Genomic DNA, 12,578 nt, shown 5'->3' with positions numbered 1-12,578 from the left:
CACCCGGATTATCTGACCTAGAGGAATTTCTATATATTCTGCTATATATTGTTGGAAAATTTTGACTAAGAATATTTTGTGGTACAAATATTTATGGGTCAAAAATATTTAATAGGTGAATGAGATATTGATTCTCGACCTATTTGATTTTCGTTAATCAGAAAAGAGTAGCTGATTAAATAATATGGAGATATGTGCCGATGGGCCTCCATATTATATTTGTTGGGTTTTGGAAATAGTGGTGTTTAAATAAAAAGGAGACATGTGCTCCCATTTTATTTGTTGCTGTGCACTTGTGCTTCTCAATTCGAAAATCAGATGGGACAAAGCATTATGGTGGCTGCAATTTTATTCCCACGTATGTACAATTCCAAAGCCACTTCCTTTTTGCTCTCTTGGAATAATAAACCCACACCCCACTTCAAATTGTTTAAGACAAAGAATGGAATCTCTAATTTTTAAAAGAGTTTGTCCCACTCTCTTTTGTTTTGTCTTGTTGTGCCCATAACACATGTTTCCACTAAGTGGTATTTAATACCTCTTCAGCTCATCCGGAAAAAATATAGACAACACTCACAACAGTACACTTACCTTGCTCTCTTTACTCTACTCGAAAATAATCTGTCTTTCTTCCTTTCTCATCCCAAACCAAGAAACCAGAGTGCGAAAGAAGAACAAGAGTGCTGTTTCTTCTTCTTCTTACTCCAAGTGTTCAACTTTGCTCTAGTTCGCTGAAAATAGTATAGGTTGAGTGCTCAACTATACTATTGTAATCCATTTTATCCTGGGAGACCGACACTACAACGCTTCTAGCACCCGTGGGAGGTAGCGAATCGGTTTTAAGGAAAGTGTGGCATACACGACTTGGATTTTCTACTTTGTATTGTTATTTTCGGATTTATTTCTTACGAATTTAACAGTGTTGTTATTGTTGTTATTGATGTACTGATTTGTTGTACCTGTATACGTCTACTTATTGTATTCTCTTCTTCTACCTTTCTGTAGTTAGATAATTATTTTGTAACATATATGCACCGACTCAAAGAGCTTGGAATTTCTATTTGCCATCCTAATCTTGTTCCCATTATTGTCACTATGCAAAAGCCTTGATCATTCTCTTCATTTTCCCAATTTCTGTGTTGGCGACCATGTAAATAGCAAGCCATTTCAAATCCTCCATAATTGACATATATTCTTTTTTGTTGGTGCCCAATTATCTATTGGAAATATCAGCAAAGTTGGTATTTTGAGTGATTTTTTATGGTACAAATATATATGGAACTCACTCTCAATTTAGGTTGTCGGGTCATGAGCAATGCGCAAAAATATATGCCCAATATTTATATTTTAAGCAATAACTAACAAATTCTTATTAATTAAAATATAAATGAAAAAAATTATTTATTATATTATTAATCCAATATATAATGTCTACAAATATTATTATCATTAAAGAATATAAGAAAAGATATGGTGGATGCATGTGCATGGTAAAGTTAATGGAAAAGATAATGGAAGTTATAATGGTAAGGGTATTTTTGTCCAAAAAATTGTATAGTACAACTCTAAAAACACAATGTACAAAATTGTTAGCACTAATAACATGGACTGAGGGATATTCTTTTTTGTTGGTGCCCAATTATCTATTGGAAATATCAGCAAAGCTGGTATTTTGAGTGTTTTTTATGGTATATATATATATATATATATATATATATATATATATATATATATATATATTTTGAGTACTACTGACTCTGTTACAATGTAGTATCTGTTCATAGCTACTTTCTACTCTCTCAACCTACTGAAGCACAAAGAGACAATAGTTGTCTCCACTATATATATATATTTCTTTGAAGAATTTGAATTGTGTAATATAGAAGTTTTCCCACGCGCGCACACATTGCATATATTAACTTTTTAATTATGAGTATTTAAAAAAAAATTGCCATCACTGAGAACAAAAATAGCTTCTAATTTAAATCCCTGTTTGTTTTATTTTTTATTTTTTCGCACTTATTCACCAACATTATCTAAGGAAATCAAGTGAATGGGTAGTGACCATTGCTGATTCTGCAAATCTGTGAAGGAAAAGACAAAGTTGGGTTAAAGAAATGATTGTATTCCTTTAAAATAATTACATATAGCTAATGACCTAATTTAGGCCTAATTATTTAACGTTAAAATGGCCAAATGTTTTTCTAAAGCTTTGTAATTATCAACGGGCCATAGCACTATCTAAGATCTAAAGCTATCAAATGGGTCTAATAATAATATATATTTTTTTTTGACGCAATAATATATTTAATTAAAAATTGTTTTAAATTTAGTTATTGTATTAAAATAAATGCAGCTTTAGACTAATTGATACTCCGTATAAAATAAGAGTTAAAACCATGAATAATGCATTCACTATTAATATTTTTAATATAAGGAAAGGGGGAACCCGACTAGATACTACTCTCTAGCTCTAGAAGTGTTGTTATGCCAAACTATAAAACTTCTATATACTTCTTTTAACGAGGTTTTCTCCTCACCCTGTGACCCTAGCCGACAAAGGACCACAAGGAGGTAAACCAGCCTATGTTACCCCTAGATTCTCATTCTCGAGGTAAACCAGCCTAGGTTACCCCTAGATTCTCATTCTCGAGGTAAACCAGCCTAGGTTACCCCTAGATTCTCATTCTCGTTATCTAAAGTTATATCCTTTCTACGATTATTTGGTTCTTTGGAAATGTCCTTAGTTCCTTGATTCATTCGGTGTGGTTGTTGTGATTCTACGATTATCTGGTTCTTTTTAAGGAGGGAGGCTAGGCCCCGAAAATGCCTTTGGAAGTTGGGGTTCAGAATATGACTTCAAAGACTGGTGTGAAGTCGTAACAAGGTGGTCGTAGGGGCTTATAGTTTAATTGGTTGAAACGTACCGCTCATAACGGTGATATGGTGCAGATCTAAATCTAGCGACGGCATCTGTAACCACACTGCTGCCGGGTAAACCAGCCTAGGTTACCCATAGCTGACCGGCTCAAACCCAGGGGTTTGAGAATCGAACCTCTAACTTCTCGGCTATAGGTAGAGCACTCTTACCACCTGGACTGTCCTTACGAACAAAAAAAAAATTCTATATACTTTTATGCAAGGACGGAGGCATAATGGGGGCAATGAGGGCAGCTGCCCCATCCCCATCTCCTTTATATATATATGGGCTGCCCGATTAGTATCCTTGCTAATGAAACTAACATAACAATGTGGAATAGAACTAACTAATAACTGCAAACAAGACTGAAAAATATACCCAATATATGAGCGAAAACTAGACCCTTGATGTAGGTTCAGGCAGGTGGTCTGCGAATCCGAATATAGGACGACCAAATTTGACACATTTTATACGGTAATCTTAATAGTAAGAAAACATAATTTTACACATTTTATGTGACAAATTTGATTGATTAGTTAGAGAGATACACTTACATATCGTATTACAAGACCAAATTTAGAGGGTGTTTAGAAATAATTTTTGCGCTGATTTGACCAAGTTTAAATTATTGACTTGATCAATAAGCTAAGCTATAATGATTATACTTGGTTAATAAATTATAATGAGGGTATAATGGTTGTTTGTCAATTGGTATCAATTATGTAAAATTTAAAATGCTACTCCAGAGATCATTTTTACGCAGTTTGGAGGGTCAGACGTAAATTATCAATAATTTGCGTCTGATGTTACTTCAGACGCAGATTGTCCTGAACTTCAGACGCAAATGACTTGTTTTGTACTAATGTTTAAAAGACTAATATAACCATTATCTCTAACATCTCTCACAAAAACTCTTTATTTTCATAGAATTCTCGAACTTAACCTAAACTAACATGACTAGTACTAAATATTAAATATAAAAAATATAAACTAACATAACAATTTCATAACTCTATATTCACAATTACAAACTCTATATTAAACAGAATAACACAATTTTTTAATCTATATTCAAAAATTTTGAACTCTATATATATTCACACAAAAAAATATCATTAGTTGAAGAAACGATGCCACGACACCATTATTTCAGATATTCAGACGCACGTTTTAACTTTGAGTCTACCTTACTTTAAACTAATTGGACCGATCCATAGGCTGGGTAAATTGGCCCGCCAACCAACATTGCCAGACACACGTCTCTTTCCGACATAAGAAATTTTGGAAGAATTTACCTACCACATGTGCATCATTTTCCATGCCAAAGTCAATGGAGCAATCAAGCAAAACTCCACCGCTCCCCACCACTTCAGTTAGGATAATAAATTTTATTTCACACTTTCGGATTGTATCCAACACTTTTTTGTTATCATTAAAAATATGTAATAGTTTTCAAAAAAAAATATGTAATAGAAAAATACTCAAAGATAAAAGATAAAAGATAAAATATAAAATGTAAATAAATATGATTTATTTTTTGTGTGTAATTTATGGACTTATTACACATGAACGTGTTTTATTTCGTATATACCATTGATAGTTGTTGCAGGTATTCTTCGCCATTCATATGACTAAACTATTACATATAAATAGAGTTTGTCTGATGTACACTCTCAGATACTTACAACAAAATTCTCTTGTTATATAAAAAATTAAAAGTATATATAATATTACCCTTAACTTTCAGAGTATTATTACCAGTGAATTTTGGTGAGTTTTTATGGAGTCAATGTTGAGATGGAGGAAAGATAGGAGATAAGAGAGAAAGGTGAAGTACTCTTGCAAATGAAGTTTATATGGTCCGCACAGTTGTGTACACCACGGTCCAAACGACGTCGTATGAATTTTATGAGTTAAAATAAATTTTATGAATTAAAATAATGTATATTATGTGTTAGAATAATGAAACTTTTAGAATAAAATAATGTATTTTATGCATTAAAATTATGAGTTATAAAAATATATATATTGCAGCAGGTCACGTAAAAAAATTGCCCAACACGACATTATTTTTGGACCGCAGACGTAGTCCACCGTGCACGCAATAACTATTGTCAATTATAAAACATCTACCGCGCGCTTTAAAACCCCATCCATCATCCAAAACTTTCACGTCTCCACCACCACACAATAAAGAAACATCTTAGCTCCTCTAACCTTAGCTTCCACACTACTTCTCTATTTCATTTCACTTGAAGATGGCGAGAAAGGGGCATACACTAGTTGCGGTCTACATAATCCTGGCGGCAGCGATGCTTATCGGAAAACTAGAGGTGAGCGAGGCGGTGACGTGCACCCCGACGGAGCTGAGCCCATGCGCGAATGCGATCATATCGGGGACGCCGCCGACGCCGGCATGTTGCAGTAAACTCAAGGAGCAGAAGCCGTGCCTTTGCGGCTACCTCAAAAATCCAAGCCTTGGACAGTTTGTTAACTCTCCCAATGCTAAAAAAGTTTCTAAAGCTTGTGGTGTGCCTACTCCCCAGTGTTAAATATATATATGTTGATAATCAGGTGAGAATCATAAATCTTAACCTGTGAATTATGAACTTGAAAAGGATTGGACTATATTTACTATATGATTGCATTGCACGAAAAGATATATCTGAGTACTTTAACCGTGCAATCATATAATAGTACAGTTGTGGTGTAATCCTTCACAAATTTACAATTCGCAAGTTAAGACTTAAGAATAGTTCTCACTTGATTAGAAATCTATGCATTTATATGCCTCTATGACTCCATCCACCATTATATTTATATTGTTATATTTGAGTTTTAAAAAAAATTAAGCCACCCTGCAGGCATCTATAAGTTCTGGGTGTAATGCTGTATTATTGTTATATATATATATCATCTTAATTATGGGAAATCCTTTCATTTTTATTCTCTTCCCCCTTTCATTTTTATTCTCAATCAAGTAGTGATCCGATTTCTCTTTATTTGGAAATTAAATCAAGAAAAAGAAAAGAATTATTCAATTCATTATTAATGTTGCTCCTAAAATATCTGGAATAGGGATTCAAATTGAATAGCTTAATTGCTTTTTTTTTTTAAATAATTAAAAGAAAATCCCTAAAATAATAATTGATAAATCCTTCATATTTCATATATGTTAACTTAAAATATTAAAAAATTGTTGTTTTCATTTTGTCTCAAGCCTATAAAATGATAAAATCGATCCTACATCATTATATTTAAGTTCAAAATCGCATGTCATACTTAAATTTAAGAGATAAGGGTCAAATAGCTAGCCCATTTACTACTCAAAAAATTTTAATTAACATCCCAAACTAAAAAAAATCCAATTAACTACAACTCTTAAAAAAAATTCAATTTTCACTTTTTGTAGTTTCATACTTTTATATGAATAATAATTTAATGGTAAAATAAATTTAATATATTAAAAATTAACATTTATTCATGGTTCATATTGCAAAATGGACCATATTCTGCGGTATAATTTGCCTAAATGTTATAATTCAGTTGTTATGCCATGGACCTGGGTCCATGTTCACAATTTTATAATTTTATATTCATAATTACAAAACTCTATATTCACCATTTCATAACTCTATATTCACAATTTTATAGCTCTATATTCAGCAGTATAACACAATTTTTGAATCTATATAACCAAATGGTGAATATAGAGTTCAAAAATTACAAATATTGAGTAATGTAATTTTGTATATTGAGATCTAAAATTGTAAATATATAGTTCTAAAATTGTGAACATAGAATTCTAAAATTGTGAACATGGACAAGGGTCCAACTTGCAAGGTGGACCCGCGTCAATACCATAATTTGCCGTTATAATTGGGCTGATGGTTTGGAATTTGGGCCTCATTTGGGGGTTTGACTGTTGGGTGATTTGAGATTTAGTGGACCATGTAAATTTACCCAATATATTTAATTAGTTTGGGGTTTAACTGTTGGATTTGGGATTTATTGGACCAACTAAAATTATCCAATAATATTTAATTTGTCTAATTGTCTAATTGAAGTGATTAATTTTGAATAATCGGCCCAAATAGTTATGGGGGACAAATTATATTGTTGACCATGGTTCACAAAGTATTGTTGACTGAGGTCTAAAACAGTGTCATTTCTTTTAATGAAAAGAAATGACACCCGTTCTGTGTCGTTTTGTGTAATTAGTTCAGTTTGTATAGCATATTCAGTTTCATTTCATATATATTTTAGTTTCATTTCAACACAACTAAACTTTCATTTTGTTTCAACTGCAATTTTATTCGACGACGTTATACATACAACATTCTTATTACAATGAGGCATGTTATTAAATTTTATTTTATACTCACTGTAGTCTTATTACAACACCAAAAAATTATAATTCTAATGCAACTACGGTTTCATTGGAAAATATACACTCAAATATGTGAAACTGTTATTCAGTTTCATTTTATAGTAGTTTCATTACAACACAACTACAATTTTATTTGACAATATACACTCAATATGTGAGGCATGTTATTCAGTTTCTTTTTATACATACGGTAGTTTCATTTTAGCAAAACTATAGTATCATTTATATTCAACTACATTTCTATTTGACAATATACATTCAATATATAAGACATGCTATTCAATTTCATTTTATACATACAGTTCAATTTCATTATTTTATACATAAAGCATGTTTCATTTCAACACAACTAAAATATCATTTCAATTCAATTTACAGTTTCGTTTGATAATATAAACACAATATGCGAGACAGTTTCATTTTAGATATAATGTAGTTTTATTTTGTTATGAGCACACATAAAATACGAGATCTGTAAAAAGTAATAACTGTCGTTTCTTTACTTAAAGAAACAACCTTTGTGGACCATGGTCCACAATATTACAACCGGTTATGGGGTAATCTATGGGTCAAAGTCAAGTAGTCAACCACTAACATAAAGTTCATTTTTAATACATTGTTCAATTTTTAAAGATTTATTTTTTGTATATTATCTACAATGAACTTTCGACTTTCAGTACATTAATAATGAATATTCAGTATGCTAAAAATTAATATTTATCAGTGGTCCATATTGTAATGTAGGACATGGTTCATAGTATAATTTGCCTCACACTAAAAATTTCATCTACAACAAATACCTACTCAAAACTTGCCATTGCAATGTGTATTATGAAAAAAAAAAAATTCTTTAAATTTTGTGGTTACCAATCAATTTATACCACTTTAAAACGAACTGATACACACATATCATAATGCTTATCAGTTTGAACGAGGGCATGACATGCAAGTTGCAACACACTGGAGTTGACCCCATGCCCGTGACACCCAATATATATATATATATATATATATATATATATATATATATATATATATATATATATTTATATATTTATATATTTAACTTACGAAGGGATATTTATTCGGAGGAAGGTGTGGTAATATTCCTGAACTCTCTCGAATTAATATTTGAACCCTTTATTAATTAATATTTTCATTTATATTCAGAAAACAAAAAATTATATTTTTATATGTAGTTCTATTTCTCCCTAAGATAAAATTTAACAAGTAATTTGATCTCTGAAAATGTTGAGTTGATTAAAGTTTAAAGGGCTACAAATTTATAAAAGGGCATTCACAATCTAACAATTATATATATTAGAGTTACTGGACAAGGTCTGTCGAAAGTGAGCGTAGTCAGATTATCTTTGACGACCATTTACAACTATCGAACCTCTAATACAATATATCTTAAGGTATGCTAAAGACAAAACCTTTGTGAAAAAGCTTTTATTAATTTTAGAGCAATATATATTATTAATAATGGATAATTTGTTTTTCTTTGATCAATTTCGAAATAAAGATGGAGTAACGTTACCACTTTATTATATTGAAAATGAAAAAGAAAAAATTAAAGTTACCATAATTATGATGATATATATAGCTAGTAATAACACCCTGCATGTAATAGTACTTATAAATGCCATGCCATGCCATGCCTGCAGGATGGCGGCTAGGCTTTATTCATTTAATTAATAACGTAACTCAAGTACAATATTATAACGGTGGATATGATAGATGGAGCTGAGGCATATATATATTTTATTTAACAGGGTGGCTGTACACCACAAGCCTTAAAAGTTTTTCTAGCATTCTCAGCATAGTCTTTATAGTTGGGATCGTTAAGAAACTGGCAAAGGCACTTAGGGGGCTGCTTCTTCAGGTCACTGCAACATTTCTCCGACGGCTTCCCCCCAGACAGGACCGGAAACGCGCATGAGGACAGATCGTTCACGCTGCACGCCTCCTCCTGAGCCATGCTCAGCTCCAGATTGCCGATGAGCATCATGGCCATCACCATTATGCAGACGCCAAATATTGTCGTTGTAGTCCCCTTTCTCATCGTCATCTTCAAGTGGAGATTAGAGGACCGATGGGAGCGAGCTGAGCTGCGCTTATAATAATATTATGTTTCTTTCTTGTGTACGTGTTTAATTTGTGTGTGCAGTGATATGATAGATGGTGGAATGAAAGGGAAATGGATTTTATAGTCCCACAAAGTTTATAGTTGGAGGAGGAGTACTATTGACTTTTTATTTTTTCTTTTATGACTGACGTGACATTTTGATTGACTAACAAAAATGATTGACAAAAAGGTAGGTAAAATCGTTAACCCGATCTAACAGTTTATGGATGGACAATCACAGTCGTCACTTAATTGATCAAAAGATGTTAGACGACATACTTTTGCATACTATACCTAAGGAGTCCCATTTATCCCTTTTAACAAATTTCACAGTTGAACTGTTCATGAAGGCTTGATTGACAATTTGACACATGAATTGAGCCACTCCACCTTCTTTTTAAAAGAAATCAATTTATATTTCCACATAAAATGGTAAATCATTTCGATGATAAATTTTTTGTTCATTAGCATGATGCTTATGTAAATACTAGTTTTTCTTATGCGCGATGCGCAAAATATAGGTGCCCAATATTAGTATTTTGTATTAAAATTTTAAATTTATTTAAATTTAATAATAATAATAATAATAATGTAAAGTATTTTTATAAATTGGATATTTATATTTTAAAAAATAACTAACCTATAACTCTAATATTTAATGTGTATATATTATTATTATTATTATTGAAGAAGATAAGAAAATATACTATTGAAGAAGATAAGAAAATATATGGTGGATGCATGTGCATAGTAACAATAGTGGAAAAGATAACGGAAGTTATAACAGTAGGGGTATATTTGTCCAAAATATTATGTAGTACAACTTTTATAGCATAATGTACAAAAAAACTTAACGGAAAAAAGGGACATAAATGAAGGGTATAACCTTCATTCACATTTATTATGTTTTTAGATACTAGTTTTATACGCTAATGCGTGTATGAGTTAATGCTCAATGTTTATATTTAAATAAATATTTGAAAGTATATCAATGCAAGATCATATTTAAAGTATATCATTTTTTGGTGTAACTACTAATTTATTTAATTCAATAAGAGTAAAATAGAGCGACTCCGCTTCAATTTGTTGGGTTATGTGAGTACTCTCTTTGTCAACCAATCCCCAAGTAGTTAATATAATTAACTTCAAATTATTTTAAATATTTTTTTCATAGTATTAATAACATACTTGGTAAATAAATATATAACATTATTTTGTACTATAACTTTGATATTTAATTACAAGATATTGTAAAAATAAGATAATGGACAATGTAATGAATATCAATTGATAAATTTGAATGTAAAGAATCTTTGCATGAGAGAAAATAAAGACAATATAACTAATGAAATTATTTCTCTTATTTAATTTAATTTTTTGATAATGAATAATTTTTTCAAATAAAGGTATTGTAGACACATAATTCTAAATTAAAGAAATACATATGTATCATTTTTTGTTGTAGCTACTAATTTATTTAATTTAATAAGAGTAAATAGAGTGAGAAACTTAATTATGTCAAATTTGATTGAGATGAGGTTCGAACCTAAGATCTTTCTTATAGAAATTAATGGGTAAGTTAAAAGTTAACGGAATATTAACGGAGAAGAGAATATTTAACGGAAAACTTAACGAATAATCATAAAAGTAAGGTTAAATTAGGTAATCTCTATTAATAATATTAATCTGAATTATCTTAACCATCTATTTGATTAAATAATTCATCTGAACCATGCATCCATTTGATTAAATAATTTGACCGCCATTTTTTCTACTCATTTTAGGCCTAACTTTCTTTGGCTCTTATTAGTATAGTAGAAATAAATGAGTATTATTTATTATATATTTATTTATTCGATATATATAAATCACATGTAATCAATTCTAAAATATTAAGAAAACTGGAATATTCCATTTATTAAATAAAATCAATGTTCATTTGATAATGAAATACAACATACAATATATTTTTATTAACAAATAATTATTTCAAAATAAACTAATCAAAACAAATTTATATATTTATAGATCTTGATGGTTTTAACGGATCGAGTCCACCATAAACCGGATATAGAATGCCGGGCTAGGCTAAAGCCCAAGCGATTACAAGATGGATAAGAGAATCGAACCCTGGACAAAGGGTTGAAAACAAGAACCTAGAACCACTAGACCGTAGTATTTGCCGTGTTTTTGATGTGCCTTGATGGATACCCGAACCCCCTATTTATACTGACTCACCCCCTCCCAGATCCATCCACGCGTACGCTCCAGATCCCGTTCCCGCTCCTCACGCCACGTGGTCCACGCACCGCAAGCCCCACCACACGACACTGCCCTCCACCCCAGCAACCACACCCCGCAGGCCACGTCACCCCCCCCTTACTGCCCCATGGGACCGGGGGCGCGCGAGGGGCGCCGGGCCACGCCACGGCCGCGCACCCGGCGCGCTGGCCGCGCCGCGACCGGGCGCCGCCAGCGCCGGCACACCTGGCAGGCCGGAGCCCCGTACCCCAGACCCTTCGACCCGGCCCAATCTACCCCACACCCAATATCCCCATCAGAACTATTTTTAATTTTTTATATATTTCTTTATATAATATAATGAATTGTATTTATATAGATATATATGGACGGAAATACTCTTTGGCAACACTGATGTTATAGATATAGTATAGATTGAATTTAACTTTATAGGTAGGGAGAACTCTATGATAGGTGATATTTGTATACATGTTTTAGGGATGTGGAAGGTTGAGCATGAAAGGTAATTAGTGGTTAGCAAGTGGAATAATGCTAATCTCTTCTCCTTATGTGGATTTTATTTATTGGATATTTATAAATTAGTTGACTTCAATACAAGTTAAAATATTAATTTATTTGTAATTAAATATTAAAGAATTTGTGTAATTTGTGACACACATATATATAGCATGGTTTTGGTGCGGCAGGCTTCCTAGGTGTACACGTGTGAATGACTACTAGTCATTGGATGAGCTCAAATCAACCGCATATAATAGCAATATGGCGGACACAATGCACTTGCATACACTTGGTAGTGCATTTATATTTACTTGGTGGTCCATCACATACCATCATTTAGTGCATTCAAAAATTCATGACATTGCATTTAGATACACCTG

At 31.9% G+C, this 12,578-nt stretch overlaps 1 protein-coding gene across 1 annotated transcript; it reads right to left on the bottom strand.

Moving 5' to 3' along the window:
• Positions 1–9,078: 9,078 nt before the first annotated feature.
• Positions 9,079–9,381, bottom strand: LOC116016243 (non-specific lipid-transfer protein 2P-like). The gene has a single exon (XM_031256401.1). The coding sequence runs from the start codon at positions 9,379–9,381 to the stop codon at positions 9,079–9,081; it is 303 nt and encodes a 100-aa protein (XP_031112261.1).
• Between the last annotated feature and the right edge of the window lie 3,197 nt (positions 9,382–12,578).

Source organism: Ipomoea triloba, chromosome 4, assembly GCF_003576645.1.
Source record: "Ipomoea triloba cultivar NCNSP0323 chromosome 4, ASM357664v1".
Classification (NCBI taxonomy): Eukaryota; Viridiplantae; Streptophyta; class Magnoliopsida; order Solanales; family Convolvulaceae; genus Ipomoea; species Ipomoea triloba.
This window is presented reverse-complemented; position numbering and strand designations above follow the sequence as displayed.